The sequence below is a fragment of the Amphiprion ocellaris genome, chromosome 6 (genome assembly GCF_022539595.1).
Source record: "Amphiprion ocellaris isolate individual 3 ecotype Okinawa chromosome 6, ASM2253959v1, whole genome shotgun sequence".
Classification (NCBI taxonomy): Eukaryota; Metazoa; Chordata; class Actinopteri; family Pomacentridae; genus Amphiprion; species Amphiprion ocellaris.
Window position 1 is genome coordinate 7,839,992 of NC_072771.1, and position 20,927 is coordinate 7,860,918.

General features: G+C 41.5%; 1 protein-coding gene across 1 annotated transcript in view; it reads left to right on the plus strand.

Annotated features, from left to right (window-relative positions):
- The window catches only part of LOC111578466 (zinc finger protein Xfin-like), a 29,597-nt gene that overhangs the window by 3,021 nt on the left and 5,649 nt on the right, over positions 1-20,927 (plus strand). Inside the window, exons 2-8 of the mRNA XM_055011347.1 lie at positions 235-1,758; positions 8,297-9,124; positions 9,687-10,444; positions 13,118-13,304; positions 16,000-17,146; positions 18,637-18,682; positions 19,258-19,444. Coding sequence (XP_054867322.1) covers positions 235-1,758; positions 8,297-9,124; positions 9,687-10,444; positions 13,118-13,304; positions 16,000-17,146; positions 18,637-18,682; positions 19,258-19,444 — 4,677 coding nt within the window. The remainder of the gene's footprint in view (positions 1-234; positions 1,759-8,296; positions 9,125-9,686; positions 10,445-13,117; positions 13,305-15,999; positions 17,147-18,636; positions 18,683-19,257; positions 19,445-20,927) is intronic.

The window sequence follows — 20,927 nt, forward strand, 5'->3', positions numbered from 1 at the left end:
CTGTGGAATCACATGTTCATAGAAATGTCCAGTCATTTGGAGATGCTTGTATCATTCCTGCTGCTGTGTCATGGCTCTCAGACTTCATTTATAAACCATAAAATTTTTTTGCATCAAATATTGGACTCTTGAGCTGAATTTGTTGGAGACAGCCAGTCCTGGACAAAGTGACAGATGTGTGTTCTCCCATCATCACAGTAGTAACCATTATCTTTTGTCCCTTTGTCTCTCCAGAGCTCCCACAGTCTTATGTCTGTGAGAATGAGAAGACTCTCATTGACCATCAGCCCCATGAACAGGAGAGAAACTCCATGGTGGACCATGATGACCCAGAGCCTCCACAGATTAATGACCAGCAGGAGAAACTCTGCACCAGTCTGGACCAATCAAAACCCAAGCTTCCTGAAATCAAAAGGGAACAGGGAGAATTCTGCACCAATCGGAACCAGTCAAACCCAGAGCTTCCTCACATGAAAAAGGAACAGGATGAACTCTGCACCAGTCTGGGCCAATCATACCCAGGGTTTCCACAAATTAAAAAGGAACATGAGGAACTCTGCTCCAGTCAGGAGGAAGAGCAACTTGGATTGAAACAGGAGACTGATACCTTTGTGGTGACTCCTGCTTATGAGGAAAGTGACCACAGTGAACCAAAATCAAACACTGATCAGCTCCTATTTCACATCTCTTGTGCAGCAGGGAGCCCAGATCAGGAAGGAAGCAAAGATGTAGACTCAGGATCAACTAGCTGTATCAAGCTGAAGCCAAGACATCACAGTAACAGTCACAGCAATGATGTAGACCATGTTCCAACGTCAGAGAGACAGCATGATAATGACAAGGCAACAAAATCTCTAACATGCGAGATTTGTGGAAAAACCTTTAGGTATAAGTCAGAATTAAAGAGACATCACAGAACCCACACAGGTGAGAAGCCATATTCTTGTGAAACCTGTGGAAAACGCTTAAGTCACATGACTGCCCACATGAGATGTCACACAGGTGAGAAACCATATGTTTGTAACACCTGTGGTAAAAGATTTTCTCACTCATCAGCACATAATAGGCACATGGCAATTCACAAAGAGGAAAAGCCATATTCTTGTGGAACCTGTGGAAAAAGCTTTAGTCAACGGGCCCATTTGACTGCCCACATGAGATGTCACACAGGTGAGAAGCCATATTCTTGTGGCACCTGTGGAAGAAGCTTCAGTCAACAGACCCATTTGACTGGCCACATGAGATGTCACACAGGTGAGAGGCCGTATTCTTGTGGCACCTGTGGAAAAAGCTTCAGTCGACGGACCCATTTGACTGCCCACATGAGATGCCACACAGGTGAGAAGCCATATGTTTGTAACACCTGCGGAAAAAGATTTTCTGACTCATCAGCACATAATAGGCACATGACAATTCACAATATTGGAAAGCCGTATTCTTGTGGAACCTGTGGAAAAAGCTTCATTCAACGTTCCCATTTGACTGCCCACATGAGATGTCACACAGGTGAGAAGCCGTATTCTTGTAGTACATGTGGAAAAAGCTTCAGTCAACGGGGCTCTTTGACTGTCCACTTGAGATATCACACAGGTGAAAAGCCGTATGTTTGTAACACCTGTGGAAAAAGGTTCATTCAACGGGGTGCTTTGACTGTCCACTTGAGATGTCACACAGGTGAGAAGCCGTATTCCTGTGGAACCTGTGGAAAAAGCTTCTGTCATAGTCATCGATTGAAAACCCACATGAGAATCCACACAGGTAAGACGCTGTGATCCTGCAACATCTGTGGAAAACATAATGTTAGAACTAAGCGTGAAACAGCATGTAAGAATTGATACAGGTTAAAAGTAGAAGTTTGAGATTTAAAGCACCGTTAGACTGTGCTTCAACAACAATTGTGAGGACGAATGTAAGCAGTCCTTGATGATTAGACCAGATGGAGTCTGGACTGTGGTGGTGGTGGAGCAGTCAGAAGAACCAAGCTGAATATCTGGATGGATATGGTGTTAGTACAGACTACTATATTTCTGATATCATGACATCCTTCATCAGCAGAGCAGTGATTTGAGATATTATGAAGCTGTTTGGAACATTTTCACATCCTGCTGAGAGAACATGGCTGTTCAGCTGTGAACATACTGCTGGAATCTACACAGCTTGAGTTCTGTTGTCTTTCAAGTAAAAGGCAGTAGAGGAGATGTGCACGTGAAACAAATTTGTAATAAAATATGTGCAGCTCGATGACTGCTTCATGAAATATTTTGAATGTATTTAAACAGATGAACATTTACACGTTTAATGAGTGTAATTGAAGAACCCCAGCAAGAATATCTCTGAGTCGGAGATCAAAGACATAACCAACATTATTATGTTTTGAAGCAACACACACGTGGTTTTACTAGTAGTAGCTGATCCACCTCTGCAAATGTTAACACCAGAAATGTATAAAACAGGTGAAGCTGTGTTGCAGTTTCTGCTGTTTTGATAAAGATCTTGTGCTGTTTATTTCTCCTTTTATCACCACATCGGTGATCTGTTTGATTTGTTAATAGGATCTCATTGTGTCATCATACAGCACATTGAACCCTTTTGTTGTCTTAACATCCTTAATGCTCCCCTTGTCCTCAGGGTCAGAAATGACCTGTTGCCACTGAGCCTCTAAAATAGAGCAGCTTAATGGAATTTTCAACCAAAAATCTATTTTACATGAAGAAACAACCTGTCATACATCACACACTTTGTGAATGCCTGTGTTTTTCCCTCTTCAGAGGGCAGAAAGACTGTATTTAATCAGTGGACACCATTTGTTTTTATACCATCACACATGCTATGTTATCTTTCTGAATGTAGAGGTGTTTTATGCTATTTATTTCTTCTGTCACCACATAGGTCATCTATGTGACTTGTTAGTAGGATCTCATTGTGTCATCATACAGCACATTTAAAACAGCAAATGAGTCAAAGTGTTTTCCAGTGGCGAAATAAGTATACTAAGAATTTACTGAACAATTTTACATGAGTCCCCAGTATTATTAATTATATAAAAGTTCCTGATTAATTCAAATATTAAGTTAAAGCCCCTCTAATATGTTGTCTTTAAAATAAACTAAAGTGACCGACTTCATGGTTTAGACTTAGAGCCAACAATATTATACACAGAAAACCCAACAAATTCAAGGATCCTTCATGAAACTACCTTCAATCCAACTGTAATAGCAATTTCAGCAAACCTCTTCAGTCTGCTACTTGACTGCTACTGATGGCTGAGTTGGATTTAGTTTTGACACATGCAGATGAAAGATGAGGAGTAGAAGTGGATCCAGTCATCCCAATGGCCATTTGTTGTGTCTATTGTTATTATGAATTATAAATAAATTGTTACAGAATAAAAAAAGATTTACACTAAAGAGTTTTTAAGAAGGCCTAGTTCCTTGATGCAGCCACATGGTCAAAAAACAGTTTGCTTTCCTCAGCCACACCCAGATGCTGTGGCAGCTGGTTCTTAAGCCTTCCTCCTTGGACTCCATTTTCAACTTCCTCAGCCAGGTGGAGTTAGACTCTCTGGTCTCCTCTAGGTTGGTCAACACATCTATGAACATACATTCTCCCATAGGCACACATGCACACACTCTCTCTCCCATTCACATCCACATACTGAGAACAAAATTTGGCTCCAACACCAACTTTATTGTCATTACACAGAGTCCAAGTATAAAGACAAATGCAGTTGAGCACGTAACTGTAAGTGCAATAGAAGCAGTAAAAGTACATCATGAGCAGTTTGGGTGTCTACAGTATGACACGGTATAAACAGTACTAAGTGATGTGATCACATTTAGGATATAAATGAAGAAGGTGGAAGACAACAGTAACTTTCAGGTGTGCTCTCCAATTTGTTGGCCAACATATCCCATCATAACTGTTCTTTGACCCAGATGTTGATCTAACCACACTGAAGAACCACAAGTCAAAGAAGTCAGAATTCAAGAATAACATAGTCAAGGCCCATATCGAAGAAGAATGGGGTTCTCATATTCAAAATTTACACAGACGGATCTAACAACCCTGATAATGATAAAGTCGCTGTTGGTTTGTTCTTTACAGATTTCAAGATTACAAAAGGGTTTATAGAATTCCAGATGACATAACAGTATTCACTGCAGAGATATCAGGGATCATATTGGCACTTTGGTGGGTGATGGACAACAAACTGGTCAAGTCAGTCATATGTAGCAATTCATCAGCCGTGTTAACATCAATAAAAAAAAAAAAAAAAAGCCAACTTCAAATTCAGACCCGATATTCTATTAGAAATATTTCAAGCACTGTTTCAAATTCACAGAGCAGGATGTGAGGTGGGTTTTATCTGAGTTGCAGCACATATGGGTGTGGAGGGCAATGAGGAAGCAGATAGCTTGGCACAAAGAGCAACCAAGGAGGAAAGAATAGAATTTGATTCACCACATGGAAAGTCACATTATGACTCTGTCATTAACAAATTCATCAAAGAAATGTGGCAGACGGTTTGACAAACAGGAAAGAAGAGGGGGACTGATTTTGCTATTCAAAGTAAAGTGGGAAAAGTAAGAGGGCACTTAAGTGGCTCAAGATGAGACTCAATTGTTCAAACCTGGCTACGACTCAGACACTGCAGTCTGAAAAGTGGACTGGCTTTGATTGGGAAGCACAGAGATGGAATCTATGAGTGTGGTGAACTAGAAACTGTGAGAAATGCTCTCCTTAAGTGTAAACTCTACTCATTCCAACAGAAGAAACATTAGAGACGAGGAGCAGCTGGACGAACTGTTTTTAGTCTTTGCTTTCTACTTTACATGCAGGAGTGGACAAATATGAAGAAACTTCTGAACTTTCTCATAACCACAGGACTCTATCAGAAAATATAGAGGATTCTCTAAGGACTATGAATAACATCCAGTAGGTGGCAGCAATACGCCAGTTATGCGTCTAGTCTGCCTTATTGAAGGAGGAAGAAGAAAGTTACTTAGTGTTTCTGCCGGAGCTTCATAACGTGACACCCGGCGGATGTAAACAAAGAAGCATGAGCAGAGTTAGCTTTACTGCTGTGTTGAGTAAGCTATAAAACGGCTGTATTAAAGTATCAGAGAGAATTATTAGAGCATTAAAGTAACGATGTGTTCAGTTGATTATCTGAGAGAGTTGATCAGGGACAGACTAACTGCTGCTGCTGGAGAAATATTCACAGAGTTTGAAAAAACCATCGTCCAGTACCAGGAGGAGATCGATCGTCAGCGCAGACTGCTGGATGTCATCTGGAAACCACACATCCCCTTACAATCCATAGGTGTGTATGTGTTTTGATGGTGAAGAATTCCAATTATACCATGTAGAACATCATGAAGTGTTCAGGTGAATAGTTAACGGTGATTTGAGACACATTGTGAGAAAGAGAGAATGGGCTCATAATATAGTGTCTGTTAGTTGATGTTGTGTGTAGTTTTAAAATGGTGATCGTTGTGTTGATTGACCCTGGAACCAAGAACCAAAGTTGCCTATTCAGAGGTGCTGGAAGTGTTTATCTGAACTACTCCACACTGACACCAACTGCATTGTTATCAAACAGTTAATAATAAAACTCTGACAGAGGACTCAGTCATTCCATCATTTCAGTCTAGAGGCATAATTCTATGTATAGAGATCATTCATGATCTAAAGGAAGTGCACGTATAGATTTCGAAGAGTATAGATGTGTTCAATTGCATTCCAGAGGATTTTCAGTGATTCCAGCGCCAAATAAAGGCAGTCTTAATATATGTGACAACTACACTGGTATCAGCCTCACCCAGGTTGTTGCAAAGCTCTATCATCCGATGATCCAGTTATTAGACCAGTTATTGGTGATCTACTGCGCCCGGGTCAAAATGGTTTTAGGCAATCTCGCTCAACTACTGCGGACATCCTAGCTCTTAGAAGTAATTGTTGAGGAGATACTAAACCACAAGAAAGAAGCAATACTGGTTTTCATTGATTTCAAGAAGGCTTTCAACTCATTGACAGAAACAAAATGTTCCAAATTCTCCTGGCATATGGAACAGCTCCTCCTATTGTCGAAGCAAAAAAACTTATGTATGTGAACACTTCTGTGGTAGTCAAGACTCCTGAAGGCAACACAGATCTCTTCTCCATAGACACCGGGGAGTACGTCAAGGAGACCCTCTCACACCTTTCCTCTTCATCATCTGCTTAGACTAAACCACTGAGGAATGCAATCTTGCCTTCCGATGGTCTGACCCTGAAGGGTCATCAAAGCAGATGAAGTCCTCTCAGAACTTGCATTCGCAGATGACATCGCCTTCCTGGAAAACACTCTCAGCGAAGCAGATGACCTTCTGCGTTGGGTAGAGCAAGAAACAAAACTAATCGGACTCTTCCTGAATGCTGGAAAGACGAAGTTCATGCACCTTAACCCAACATCTGAAGAGACATTGCCTGCACTAGATGGGTCTGAAATCGAAGAAGTTGATGATTCCCTGTATCTTGGACGCTACACCAACACAGGACATGATATAGAAACAAAAATTGGTAAAGCTTGGGGTGCATTAAACTCTCTGTCAATAAAAGGCTTATCTCCTATAAAAACAACAACCAAAATGAGAGTATTCAGGCATCAGTGGAATCCATCTTACTCTATGGATCGGACTCCTGGTCACTATCGATGACTCTGTCAAGAAGAATTGACAGGACCTATCCCAGAATGCTACGGATGGTCCAAAACATCTTCTGGAAATCGCATCTCACCAACAAGTCGCTACATGGTTCACATGCGCACTTAATACAGAAATTTAACATTAATGATCACAATTATGCAGACGATACACAACTTTCTGTGTCTCTGTCACCAGAAGACTGCATCCCAACAGACCTACTGTGCCAGTGTCTGGAGAAAATACACACTTGGATGAGAGAATTTTCTACAATTAAATGAAGATAAAACTGAGATTATTCTGTTTGGTAGCAACGAGAAGAGGGTCGACATTCGTAAACATCTTGAGAATCGAGCTCTTAAAACCACCGACCAAGTTTGTAACCTTGGAGTGTTAATAGACTCAGATTGGATTTATAACAACCATATCAAAGCTGTTACCAAAGCAGCTTTTTGCCAACTCAGAAACATCAACAGAATTAAAAGTTTTGTCTCCCAGAAAGACCAAGAGAAACTCATCCATGCATTCATCTCTAGTAGACTGGATTACTGTTATGGTATTTTAACAGAACTTCCCCAAAAGAGCATTAAACAGCTTCAGCTCATCCAGAATGGTTAAAGCTGCTGCTAGAGTTTTAACCAGGACTAAGAGATCTGAACACATCATACCACTTCTAAAATCTCTACACGGGCTTCAGATCAGTGACAGAACAGATTTTAAAACCCTACTGATCGTTTACAAGTCCCAGAACATTTTTGGCCCAGAATACATCTGTGATCTGTTCAGAGAATACAAGCCTAGCAGGGCTCTTAGATCCAAGGACTCACGTCAGCTGTTCCAGGCCAGAGTCCGGACTAAACATGGAGAAGCAGCATTTAGCACTTTCGCTGCAAACAAGTGGAACACACTGCCAGTGGAGATTACACTTTCACCAAATTTAGTCACTTTTAAATTAAGGTTCAAAACATTTCTTTTCTCATGCGCCTATGCATGAAATCTGCACAATATCATTTATCTGCACCTCACTGTAATGCCCTTAATGTTTTATGTAAAGCACTTTGAATTGTCTTGGACATAAAGGGTGCTATACAAATACACTTGTCTCGCCTTGCCTTGTCAACCATCATTTGGCTACGCAGACTAGCCCTGGCTGGACATGTCGTGAGACACAATGAAGCAGCTGGTCGAATACTGTTATGGAAACCTGATATTTTCAGAAGGGTTGGCAGGCCTAGCACAACATTAAGGAAGGTGCTAGAAGAAGACACTGGCCTATAAGGCAAATAACTTTTGACTGCACTGCTGGACAGACAAAGTTCTTCTAGATGAAAAGTACCCAGTGGTGTTTAGTATTAGAATCTTTGTGATCCTATATCCACTGTGGAATCACATGTTCATAGAAATGTCCAGTCATTTGGAGTAGCTTGTATCATTCCTGCTGCTGTGTCATGGCTCTCAGACTTCATTTATAACCCGTGAAATTCTTTTTTCATCAAACATTCAACTCTTGAGCTGAATTTGTTGGAGACAGCCAGTCCTGGACAAACTGACAGATGTGTGTTCTCCCATCATCACAGTAGTAACCATTATCTTTTGTCCCTTTGTCCCTCCAGAGCTCCCACAGTCTTATGTGTGTGAGAATGAGAAGACTGTCATTGACCATCAGCCCCATGACCAGGAGAGAAACTCCATGGTGGACCATGATGACCCAGAGCCTCCACTGATTAATGACCAGCAGGATGAACTCTGCACCAGTGTGGACCAATCAAATCCAGAATTTCCTCAAATTAAAAAGGAACAGGAGAAACTCTGCTCCAGTCAGGAGGATGAGATACCTGGATTGAAACAGGAGACTGATACTTTTTTGGTGACTCCTGCTTATGAAGAAAATTACCACAATGAACCAAAACTGAACAGTGATCAGCTCTCTTCTCCAGCTGAGAGCTCAGATCAGGAAGGAAGCAAGGATGTAGACTCAAGATCAACTAGATATGTCGAGCTGAAGTCAATAAATTACAGTAACAACAGTCACCATAATAGTCACAGTCACAGTCATGATGTAGACAATGCTCCAGTGTCAGAGAGACAGTGTGATAATGACAAGGCAAAAAAATCTCAAATGTGCAATGTCTGTGGAAAAGCTTTTAGGTATAAGTCAGATTTATCCACACATCACAGAACCCACACAGGTGAGAAGCCGTATTCTTGTGAAACATGTGGAAAAAGCTTCAGTCAACGGGCCTATTTGACTGCCCACATGAGACGTCACACAGGTGAAAAACTGTATGTTTGTAACACCTGTGGAAAAAGATTTTCTAGCTCATCACCATATTATAGGCACGTGGCAATTCACAAAGAAGAAAAAACATATTCTTGTGGAATATATGGGAAATGTTCCTGTCGTCGGGACAACTTGGTGCTCCATATGAGAAGTCACACAGGTGAGAAGTCTTCATCCTGAAATATCTGTGGAAAAAAATATCTGGGAACTAAGCTTGAAACAACATGTAAGATTTCTACAGGTTAAACATAGATCTTTGAGATTTAAAGCACGTTTTGACTGTGCTTCAACTACAATCATGAGGAGGTATATAGCTAATCCTTGATGATTAGCCCAGATGGAGTCTGGACTGTGGTGGTGGTGGAGCAGGCAGAAGAATCAAGTTGATTATTTGGACCGACATGGTATCGGTACAGATGACCATATTTCTGGTGTCATCTGTGTGATTTGTTAGTCAGATCTCATTGTGTGGTCATACAGCACATTTAAAACAACAGCAACTAAATCAAGTTGCTGTTCAGTCGAGGAATTAGTACGTTATTAAAATTATTGTTATTGCATGTTATTTGAAGTAATGTCTTCAACTGCATTCAACTATTGTAATTTTTTTTTTGTGAAACATTCGACTCTTGAACTGAATGAGTTTGGGATGATCAATGCTGATGTATGTTTTCCCACCATCACAGGAGTAACCGTGAGCATTTGTCCCTTTATCCCTCCAGAGCTCCCACAGTTGTATGTCTGTGAGGCTAAGAAGACCGTTGTTGTCCATCAGCCCCATGACCAGGAGAGAAACTCCATGGTGGACCATGATGACCCAGAGCCTCCACTGATTAAAGACCAGCAGGAGGAACTCTGCACCAGTGTGGACCAATCAAACCCAGTGCGTCCACTAATTAAAACGGAACAGGAGAAAATCTGCTCCAGTCAGGAGGAAGAGCAACTTGGATTGAAATGGGAGACTGATACCTTTGTGGTGACTCCTGTTTATGAGGAAAGTGACCACAGTGAACAAAAACTGAACAGTGATCAGCTCCTCTTTCACTTCTCTTCTACAGCTGAGAGCCCAGATCAGGATGGAAACAAGGATGCAGACAATGCTCCAATGTCAAAGAGACAGTGTGATAATGACAAGACAACAAAATCTCTAACATGTGAAGTCTGTGGAAAAGCTTTTAGGTATAAGTCAGATTTAATCACGCATCACAGAACTCACACAGGTGAGAAGCCATATTCTTGTGAAACATGTGGTAAAAGCTTCAGGCAACGGGCCTATTTGACTGCCCACATGAGACGTCACACAGGTGAGAAGCTCTATGTATGTAAAACCTGCGGAAAAAGCTTTTCTAGCTCATCACCATATTATAGGCACATGGCAATTCACAAAGAGGAAAAACCGTGTTCTTGTGGAATATATGGGAATTGTTCCTGTCGTCGGAACAACTTGGTGCTCCATATGAAAAGTCACACAGCTGAGAAATCTTCATCTTGAAATATCTGTGGAAAAAAATATGTGGGATCTAAGCTTGAAAGGACATGTAAGAAGTACAATTTTTCCAGTTTTAATTGGAAATTCTGCATGTTAATGTCTCATTGTACTCTGAAATAAAAACATAGAATAAAGAAAAATGAAGTAAAAAAAAATCCATTTATAAACTGTAATGTATTCTAAACTTTTGACTCATTAAAGTAGCCACCTTTGACAGATATAACAGCTAAATGCACTTGTGGCATTCTTTACACAATGGAAATCAAATATTCTTCAGAAAGTTCTTCCCAATTCTGTTGCAGAAGTTCCCATAAATGTGTGGCACCTGTAGGTTGCTTTGCTTTCACTCTTCTGTCCAGTTCATCCCAAGCCAGCTCCATGGGATTTAAGTCTGGAGACTGTGCTGCCACTCCATGTTTTCAAGCTTAACATCTTGTTCTTTTTTCCTAAAGTAGTTCTGGCATAGATTGAACTTCTGTTTTGGGTCAGTATCTTACGGTAGGGTGAACCCCTGACCACCTAGGAACACACCAGAGGATACTGCATGGTGCTGCAGAATGCTGTGGTAGCCATTTATGTTCAGGGTTCCTCTCACTCTGTACAAGTCACCAACCCTGGATCCAGCAGAACAGCCCCAGACCATCACACTTCCTCCTCCATGTTTGACAGTTGATGTCACACACATGAGGAACCATCCTTTCTCCTACTGGACGGCATACAAAAATCCTGCGATCTCATTGTGTCGTCATACAGCACATTTGAAACAACAGCAAATGAGTCATAAGTTGTAAGTGCTTTCCAGTAGAGAATAAGTATGTTAAGAGTTTACCGAACAAGTTTAAATAATGAGTCCACAGTATTATTAATTATATAAAAGTACCTGGCCAATTCAAATATTTATTATTTATTAAAGCCCCTATAATATGCAGTATAGAAAACAAACTAAAGTGACTAGCTTAATGGTTGAGGCTAAGATTCGACAACATGACACAGAAAACTGAACAAATTCAAGGATACTCCACGAGACCAGCTTCAATCTAACTTTTTGTCATTACACAGAGTTCAAGTATGAAGACAAATGCAGTTGAGCACGTAACTGTAAGTGCAAAAGAAGCAGTAAAAGTACATCATGAGCAGTTTGTGTGTCCACAATATTAAATGGTATAAACAGTACTAACCAAGTGGGGTGGTCACATTAAGTATATAAATGTAATAAACTGTAGATGACAATGTAAAAATAGATAAATGAACAGTATAAGATATATGCACTTATGTGTCTGTATTGATCTAGTTTTGTCTTTGTAGCCTTGCTGTTGTTCAGAATCTGTTTTTTATATTTTCTAGTTTATTTTAGATGAATGCTAAAAACTGTGATGAGAGACAGATGGATAAAGTTGAAGAGGGCGGAAGACAAAAGTAACCTTAAGGTGTGCTCTCCAGTTTGTTGGCCAAATATCCCATCATGGTTGTTCTTTGACCCAGATGTTGATCTAACCACACTGAAGAACCACAAGTCAGACAAGTCAGAATTCATGAATAACATTGTCAAGGCCCATATTGAAGAAGAATGGGGTTCTCATATCCAAATTTACACAGATAGACCTAACAATTTTGACAATGATAAAGTTGTTGGTTTATTCTTTCCAGTTTTCAAGACCAGAAAAGAGTTTATAGAATTCCAGAGGACATGACAGTATTCATTGCAGAGATATCAGGGATCATATTGGCACTTTGGTGGGTGATGGACAACAAACTGGTCAAGTCAGTTATTTGTAGCGATTCATCAGCTGTGTTAACATCAATAAAGAATCAAACTCCAAGTCCAGACCCGATATTCTATTAGAAATATTTCAAGCACTGTTTCAAATTCACAGAGCAGGGTGTGAGGTGGGTTTTATTTGAGTTCCAGCACATATGGGTGTGGAGGGCAATGAGGAAGCAGATAGCTTGGCACAAAGAGCAACCAAGGAGGAAAGAACAGAATTTGATTTACCACATAGAAAGTCAGATTATGACTCTGTCATTAACAAATTAATCAAATAAATGTGGCAGAGGGTTTGGGAAAAAGGAAAGAATAGGGGGACTGATTTTGCTATTCAAAGTAAAGTGGGAAAAGTAAGAGGGCACTTAAGTGGCTCAAGATGAGACTCAATTGTTCAAACCTGGCTACGACTCAGACACTGCAGTCTGAAAAGTGGACTGGCTTTGATTGGGAAGCACAGAGATGGAATCTATGAGTGTGGTGAACTAGAAACTGTGAGAAATGCTCTCCTTAAGTGTAAACTCTACTCATTCCAACAGAAGAAACATTAGAGACGAGGAGCAGCTGGACGAACTGTTTTTAATCTTTGCTTTCTACTTTACATGCAGGAGTGGACAAATATGAAGAAACTTCTGAACTGTCTCATAACCACAGTACTGTACGAGAAAATATAGAGGATTCTCTCAGGACTATGAATAACATCCAGCAGGTGGCAGCAATACGCCAGTTATGCGTCTAGTCTGCCTAATTCAAGGAGGAAGAAGTTACTTAGTGTTTCTGCCGGAGCTTCACAGTGTGACACACGGCGGATGTAAACAAAGAAGCATGAGCAGAGTTAGCTTTACTGCTGTGTGGACTGAGCTATAAAACGTTTGTATTATAGTATGAGTGAGAAATATTAGAGCATTAAAGTAACGATGTGTTCAGTTGATTATCTGAGAGAGTTGATCAGGGACAGACTAACTGCTGCTGCTGGAGAAATATTCACAGAGTTTGAAAAAACCATCGTCCAGTACCAGGAGGAGATCGATCGTCAGCGCAGACTGCTGGATGTCATCTGGAAACCCCACATCCCCTTACAATCCATAGGTGTGTATGTGTTTTGATGGTGAAGAATTCCAATTATACCATGTAGAACATCATGAAGTGTTCAGGTGAATAGTTAACGGTGAACTGAGACACATTGTGAGAAAGAGAGAATGGGTTCATAATATGGTGTCTGTTAGTTGATGTTGTGTGGAGTTTTAAAATGGTGATCGTTGTGTTGATTGACCCTGGAACCAAGAACCAAAGTTGCCTATTCAGAGGTGCTGGAAGTGTTTATCTGAACTACTCCACACTGACACCAACTGCATTGTTATCAAACAGTTAATAATAAAACTCTGACAGAGGACTCAGTCATTCCATCATTTCAGTCCAGAGGCATAATTCCATGTATAGAGATCATTCATGATCTAAAGGAAGTGCTGCTCATACCGAGTTAGAGAGTATAGAAGTAATGTGACAGATAGATAGATAGATAGATAGATAGATAGATAGATAGATAGATAGATAGATAGATCCCCGCAGCGGGAAAATGTTCAGTGTTACAGCAGCCAATACAAGAAATTGTGCAAGAAAAGAAAAAGAGCAGCACACAGTGCACAGACATTGTCATTTTCTCCTTGTAGAAGAAATATAAATGTTTACAGGAAGATGTCTTTGAAATTGCACAGTGTCCTTCTATACATTTTTATTGCACAGTTAGTGGGTGAGCTGAACTACTGGGAGCTTGATTGTAAAGTCTGACTGCAGCAGGAAGGAAGGACCTGCAGTATCTCTCCTTCAGACACTGTGGGTGAAGCAGTCTGTCACTGAAGGAGCTGCCCAGTGATGTTACTGTTTCCTGCAGGGGGTGGGAGGTGTCCTCCATGATAGACAACAGATTTGTCATCATCCTTCTGTCTCCCAACACCTCCACAGTATCAAGGGGGAAGCCCAGGACAGAGCTAGCTTTCTTAACCAGCTTATTCAGTCTCTTCCTGTCTGCAGCCGTGATGCTGCTGCTCCAGCAGACCTCCCCATACAGGATGGCTGATGCCACCACAGAATCATAAAAGGTCCTCAGAAGTGCTCCCTGCACCCCGAAGGACCTCAGTTTTCTGAGTAGGTGGAGTCTGCTCTGACTTTTCTTAAGGAGTGTGTTGGTGTTAGCAGTCCAGTCCAGTTTATGGTTCAAATGAACACCCAGGTACCTGTAAGAATCCACAATCTCAATGTCTGTTCCCTGGATGTTCACTGGTGAAGGAGAAGTGTGTCTGTTCCTGCTAAAGTCCACCACCAGCTCCTTGGTTTTCACCATGTTGATGTGTAGGCAGTTCAGTAGGCACCAGTCCACAAAGTCCCAGCTAAGTTCTCTGTACTTCTCATCTCCATCCGTGATGAGGCCAACGATGGTGGAGTCGTCAGAGAACTTCTGAAGATGGTAGTTTGTGGTGTGATGGGAGAAGTCTTCAGTGTAGAGGATGAAAAGAAAGAGGACAAGGACAGTCCCCTGTATGGTTCCCGTACTGCAGACCACAGTGTCGGACACACAGTCCCCTGCCTTCACAAACTGTGGCTGGTTGGTGAGGTAATCCAGCAGCCACACTGTGAGGTGAGAGTCTACTCCTGTCTGCTCCAGTTTGTCCCCCAGAAGTGCAGACTTGATGGTTTTGAAGGCATTGGAGAAATCATAAAACGTGATTCTCACAGTGCTCTTCATCTTCTCCAGATGAGAAAGGCATCTGTGCAGAAGGTAGATCACTGCATCATCGACCCCGATGCTGGGCTGGTAGGCGAACTACAGCGGGTCCAATGATGAGCTCACCAGGGGTCGCAGATGATAAAGGACCAACCTCTCCAGGGTCTTCATCAGGTGGGGTGTCAGTGCCACCGGCCTGTAGTGGTTGAAGTCCTTGTGGTGTGAGATCTTGGGCACCTGGACCACGCAGGACATGGTTGTGAGTGTGGGGCCCTGTGGGTGGAGGGGAGGTGTGATGGTAGGAGAGCTGTGGTGGAGCAGTAAAGAGGGGGGATGCAGTGGGGGTGGTGCAGTCAGCAGGGGGTGCAGACAGATGCAGTGGTGGCTGCTGCAGGGTGGACTGGGCTGGGGGAGGGGTGGCTGGCTGGTCAAACCTGTTAAAGAAGGTGTTCAGGTCATTCATCCACTTCTGGTCCTGTTTCAGTTCAGTCTTGGGGTCTTTGTGGCCAGAGATGGTGTTCAGGCCCCTCCAGACCCCGCTGACATTATTCTGCAGCAGCTGATCCTCCATCTTCTTCCTGTTTTTTTCAACTGCATTCCACTGTTAACATTTTGGATTTCACCGATGAGTCAAATCAACAGTACAGCAAACAACAGTAAAGTAAGAATAACATTAAAGTCTAACTGTCCTGGCAGGTTTGAAGGATGAAAAGGTAAGCAGCTTTTATCAGACAGATTTTACTGGATACACATCAAACGTGTCTGTGTGGTGTGTAGAAAAGTACCCAGTGGTGTTTACCATTCAGTTCTTTGTGATCCTATATCCACTGTGGAATCACATGTTCATAGAAATGTCCAGTCATTTGGAGAAGCTTGTATCATTCCTGCTGCTGTGTCATGGCTCTCAGACTTCATTTATAAACGATAAAATTCTTTTTGTGTCAAAAATTCGACTCTTGAGCTGAATTTGTTGGAGACAGACAGTCCTGGACAAAGTGACAGATGTGTGTTCTCCCATCATCACAGTAGTAACCACTATCTTTTGTCCCTTTGTCTCTCCAGAGCTCCCACAGTCTTATGTCTGTGAGAATGATACGACTCTCGTTGACCATCAGCACCATGACCAGGAGAGAAACTCCATGGTGGACCATGAGGACCCAGAGCCTCCACTGATTAATGACCAGCAGGAGGACCTCTGCACCAGTCTGGACCAATCAAACCCAGAGCTTCCACAAATTAAAATGGAACAGGATGAACGCTACACCAGTCTGGACCAGTCAAACTCAGGGTTTGCACAAATTAAAAATGAACAGGAGAAACTCTGCTACAGTCTGGAGGAAGAGCTACTTGGATTGAAACAGGAGACTGATACCTTTGTTGTGACTCCTGCTTATGAGGAAAGTGACCACAGTGAACCAAAACCAAATACTGATCAGCTCCTGTTTCACATCTCTTGTGCAGCTGAGACCCCAGATCAGGAAGGAAGCAAGGATGTAGACTCAGGATCAACTAGATGTATCAAGCTAAAGTCAAGACATCACAGTACCAGCAGTCACAGTAATGATGTAGACAATGCTCCAGTGTCAGAGAGACAGCATGATAATGACAAGGCAACAAAATCTCTAACATGCGAGGTTTGTGGAAAAGCTTTTAGGTATAAGTCAGATTTATCCACACATCACAGAACCCACACAGGTGAGAAACCATATTCTTGTGGAACCTGTGGAAAATGCTTCAGTCGACGGGCCTATTTGGCTGACCACATGATACGTCACACAGGTGAGAAGCCGTATGTTTGTAACACCTGTGGAAAAAGATTTTCTGGCAGATCAGCACATTATAGACACATGGCAATTCACAAAGAGGAGAAGCCATATTCTTGTGGAACCTGTGGAAAAAGCTTCAGTCAACGGGCCTATTTGACTGCCCACTTGAGATATCACACAGGTGAGAAGCCATATTCTTGTGGCACCTGCAGAACAGGCTTCAGTCAACGGACCCATTTGACTGCCCACATGAGACGTCACACAGGTGAGAAGCCGTATTCTTGTGGAATATGTGGAAAATGTTTCTGTCGTCGGGACAACTTGGTGATTCACATGAGAAGTCACACAGGTGAGAAGCCGTACTCTTGTAAAACCTGCGGGAAAAATTTCAGTCAAAGTCGTCGATTGAAAGCCCACATGAGAATCCACACAGGTCAGAAGTCGTGATCCTGAAACATCTGTGGAAAACATAATATCACAGCTAAGCTTGAAACAACATGTAAGAATTGATCCAGGTTAAAAGTAGCTCCCTGAAATTTAAAGCACCTTTAGACTGTGCTTCAACAACAATTGTGAGAAAGTGTGTAAGCAATCCTTGATGATTAGACCAGATGGAGTCTGGACTGTGGTGGTGGTGGAACAGTCAGAAGAACCAAACTGAATATCTGGATGGATATGGTATTAGTACAGACTGCTACATTTCTGATATCATGACATCTTTCATCAGCAGAGCAGTGATTTGAGATATTATGAAGCTGTTTGGAACATTTTCACATCCTGCTGAGAGAACATGGCTGTTCAGGTGTGAACATACTGCTGGAATCTACACAGCTTGAGTTCTGCTGTCTTTCAAGTAAAAGGAGGCAACAAGATACTGAGACGTTGTGACAGTAGAACACAACAGAGTGTCACTGCAGCAGAGATGTGCACGTGAAATAAAGTTGTAATAAAACATGCAGCTCCATGATTGCTTCATGAAATGTTTTGAATGTATTTAAATAGATGAACATTTACACGTTGTTTAATAATGAGTGTAACACTGAAGAGCCCCAGCAAGAATATCTCTGAGTCAGATACCAAAGACATAACCAACATTATTATGTTTTGAAGCAACACACACGTGGTTTTACTAGTAGTAGCTGATACACCCCTGCAAATGTTAACACCAGAAATGTTAAAAAAAAACAAAAAAAACATGTGAAGCTGTGTTGCAGTTTCTGCTGTTTTGATAAAGATCTTGTGCTGTTTATTTCTTCTTTTATCACCACATAGGTCATCTGTTTGATTTGTTAATAGGATCTCGTGTCGTCATTCAGTACATTTAAAACAACAGCAAATGAGTCAAAGTATTTTCCAGTGGAGAATTAAGTTAGTGAGAATTTACCTAGCAATATTAAATAATGGGTCCACAGTATTATTGATTATATAAAAGTGCCTCATTAATTCAAACATTAAGTTAAAGCCTCTATAATATGTTTTATATAAAACAAACTAAAGTGACCAACTGAATGGTTCAGACTTAGAGCCAACAATATTATACACAGAAACCCCAACAAATCCAAGGATTCTCCATGAAACTACCGTCAATCCAACCGTAATAGCAATTTCAGCAAACCCCTTTAGTCTGCTGCTTGACTACTACTGATGGCTGAGTTGGATTTATTTTTGACACATGCAGATGAAAGATGAGGAGTAGAAGTGGATCCAGTCATCCCAATAACCATTTATTGCATTTATTGTTAATGAATTACAGATAAATTGAAATAGAAATTTAAGAAGGCCTAGTTCCTTGATGCAGCCACATGGTCAAAAAACTGTTTTCCTTCCTCAGCCACACCCAGATGCTGTGACAGCTGGTTCTTAAGCCTTCCTCCTTGGGCTCCATTTTCAACTTGATCAGCCAGATGGAATTAGACTCTCTGGTCTCCTCTAGGTGGGTAAACACATCTATGGCCATTCATTCTCCTATAGGCACACATGTACACGCATCTCCACATACTAATAACAAAAACAAATGTATGAAATCGACATAAAGTTGAATTTGGCTCCAACACCAACTTTATTTTCATTACACAGAGTCCAAGTATAAAGACAAATGCAGTTGAGCACGTAACTGTAAGTGCAATAGAAGCAGTAAAAGTACATCATGAGCAGTTTGGGTGTCTACAGTATGGCACGGTATAAACAGTACTAAGTGGTGTGATCACATTAAGTACATAAATGGAATAAACTATAGATGACAATTTAAAAACAGATAAATGGACAGTAAAAGATATTAGTTCTGTATCGATCTAGTTTTGTCTTTGTAACCTTGCTGTTCAGAATCTGTTATTATATTTACTGGTTTATTTTAGATGAATTCTAGAAACTGTGATGAGAGACAGATGGATAAAGATGAAGAGGGCGGAAGAAAAAGTTACTTAGTGTTTCTGCCGGACCTTCACAGTGTGACACCCGGCGGATTTAAAAAAAGAAGCATGAACAGAGTTAGCTTTACTGCTGTGTGGACTGAGCTATAAAACGGCTGTATTATAGTATCATTGAGAAATATTAGAGCATTAAAGTAACGATGTGTTCAGTTGAGCATCTGAGAGAGTTGATCAGGGACAGACTAACTGCTGCTGCTGGAGAAATATTCACAGAGTTTGAAAAAACCATCGTCCAGTACCAGGAGGAGATCGATCGTCAGCGCAGACTGCTGGATGTCATCTGGAAACCCCACATCCCCTTACAATCCATAGGTGTGTATGTGTTTTGATGGTGAAGAATTCTAATTATACCATGTAGAACATCATGAAGTGTTCAGGTGAATAGTTAACGGTGAACTGAGACACATTGTGAGAAAGAGAGAATGGGTTCATAATATAGTGTCTGTTAGTTGATGTTGTGTGTAGTTTTAAAATGGTGATCGTTGTGTTGATTGACCCTGGAACCAAGAACTAAAGTTGCCTGTTCAGAGGTGCTGGAAGTGTTTATCTGAACTACTCCACACTGACACCAACTGCATTGTGTTGTCAAACAGTTAATAATAAAACTGTGACAGAGGACTCAGTCATTCCATCATTTCAGTCCAGAGGCATAATTCTATGTATAGAGATCATTCATGATCTAAAGGAAGTGCTGCACATACCGAGTTAGAGAGTATAGAAGTAATGAGATAGATAGATAGATAGATAGATAGATAGATAGATAGATAGATAGATAGATAGATAGATAGATAGATAGATCCCTGCAGCGGGAAGATTTTCAGTGTTACAGCAGCCAATACAAGAAATTGTGCAAGAAAAGAAAAAGAGCAGCACACAGTGCACAGACATTGTCATTTTGTCCTTGTAGAAGAAATATAAATGTTTACAGGAAGATGTCTTTGAAATTGCACAGTGTCCTTCTATACATTTTTATTGCACAGTTAGTGGCTGAGCTGAACTACTGGGAGCTTGATTGTAAAGTCTGACTGCAGCAGGAAGGAAGGACCTGCAGTATCTCTCCTTCAGACACTGTGGGTGAAGCAGTCTGTCACTGAAGGAGCTGCCCAGTGATGTTACTGTTTCCTGCAGGGGGTGGGAGGTGTCCTCCATGATAGACAACAGATTTGTCATCATCCTTCTGTCTCCCAACACCTCCACAGTATCAAGGGGGAAGCCCAGGACAGAGCTAGCTTTCTTAACCAGTTTATTCAGTCTCTTCCTGTCTGCAGCCGTGATGCTGCTGCTCCAGCAGACCTCCCCATACAGGATGGCTGATGCCACCACAGAATCATAAAAGGTCCTCAGAAGTGCTCCCTGCACCCCGAAGGACCTCAGTTTTCTGAGTAGGTGGAGTCTGCTCTGACTTTTCTTAAGGAGTGTGTTGGTGTTAGCAGTCCAGTCCAGTTTATGGTTCAAATGAACACCCAGGTACCTGTAAGAATCCACAATCTCAATGTCTGTTCCCTGGATGTTCACAGGTGTAGGAGAAGTGTGTCTGTTCCTGCTAAAGTCCACCACCAGCTCCTTGGTTTTCACCATGTTGATCTGTAGGCAGTTCAGTAGGCACCAGTCCACAAAGTCCCAGCTAAGTTCTCTGTACTTCTCATCTCCATCCGTGATGAGGCCAACGATGGTGGAGTCGTCAGAGAACTTCTGAAGATGGTAGTTTGTGGTGTGATGGGAGAAGTCTTCAGTGTAGAGGATGAAAAGAAAGAGGACAAGGACAGTCCCCTGTATGGTCCCCGTACTGCAGACC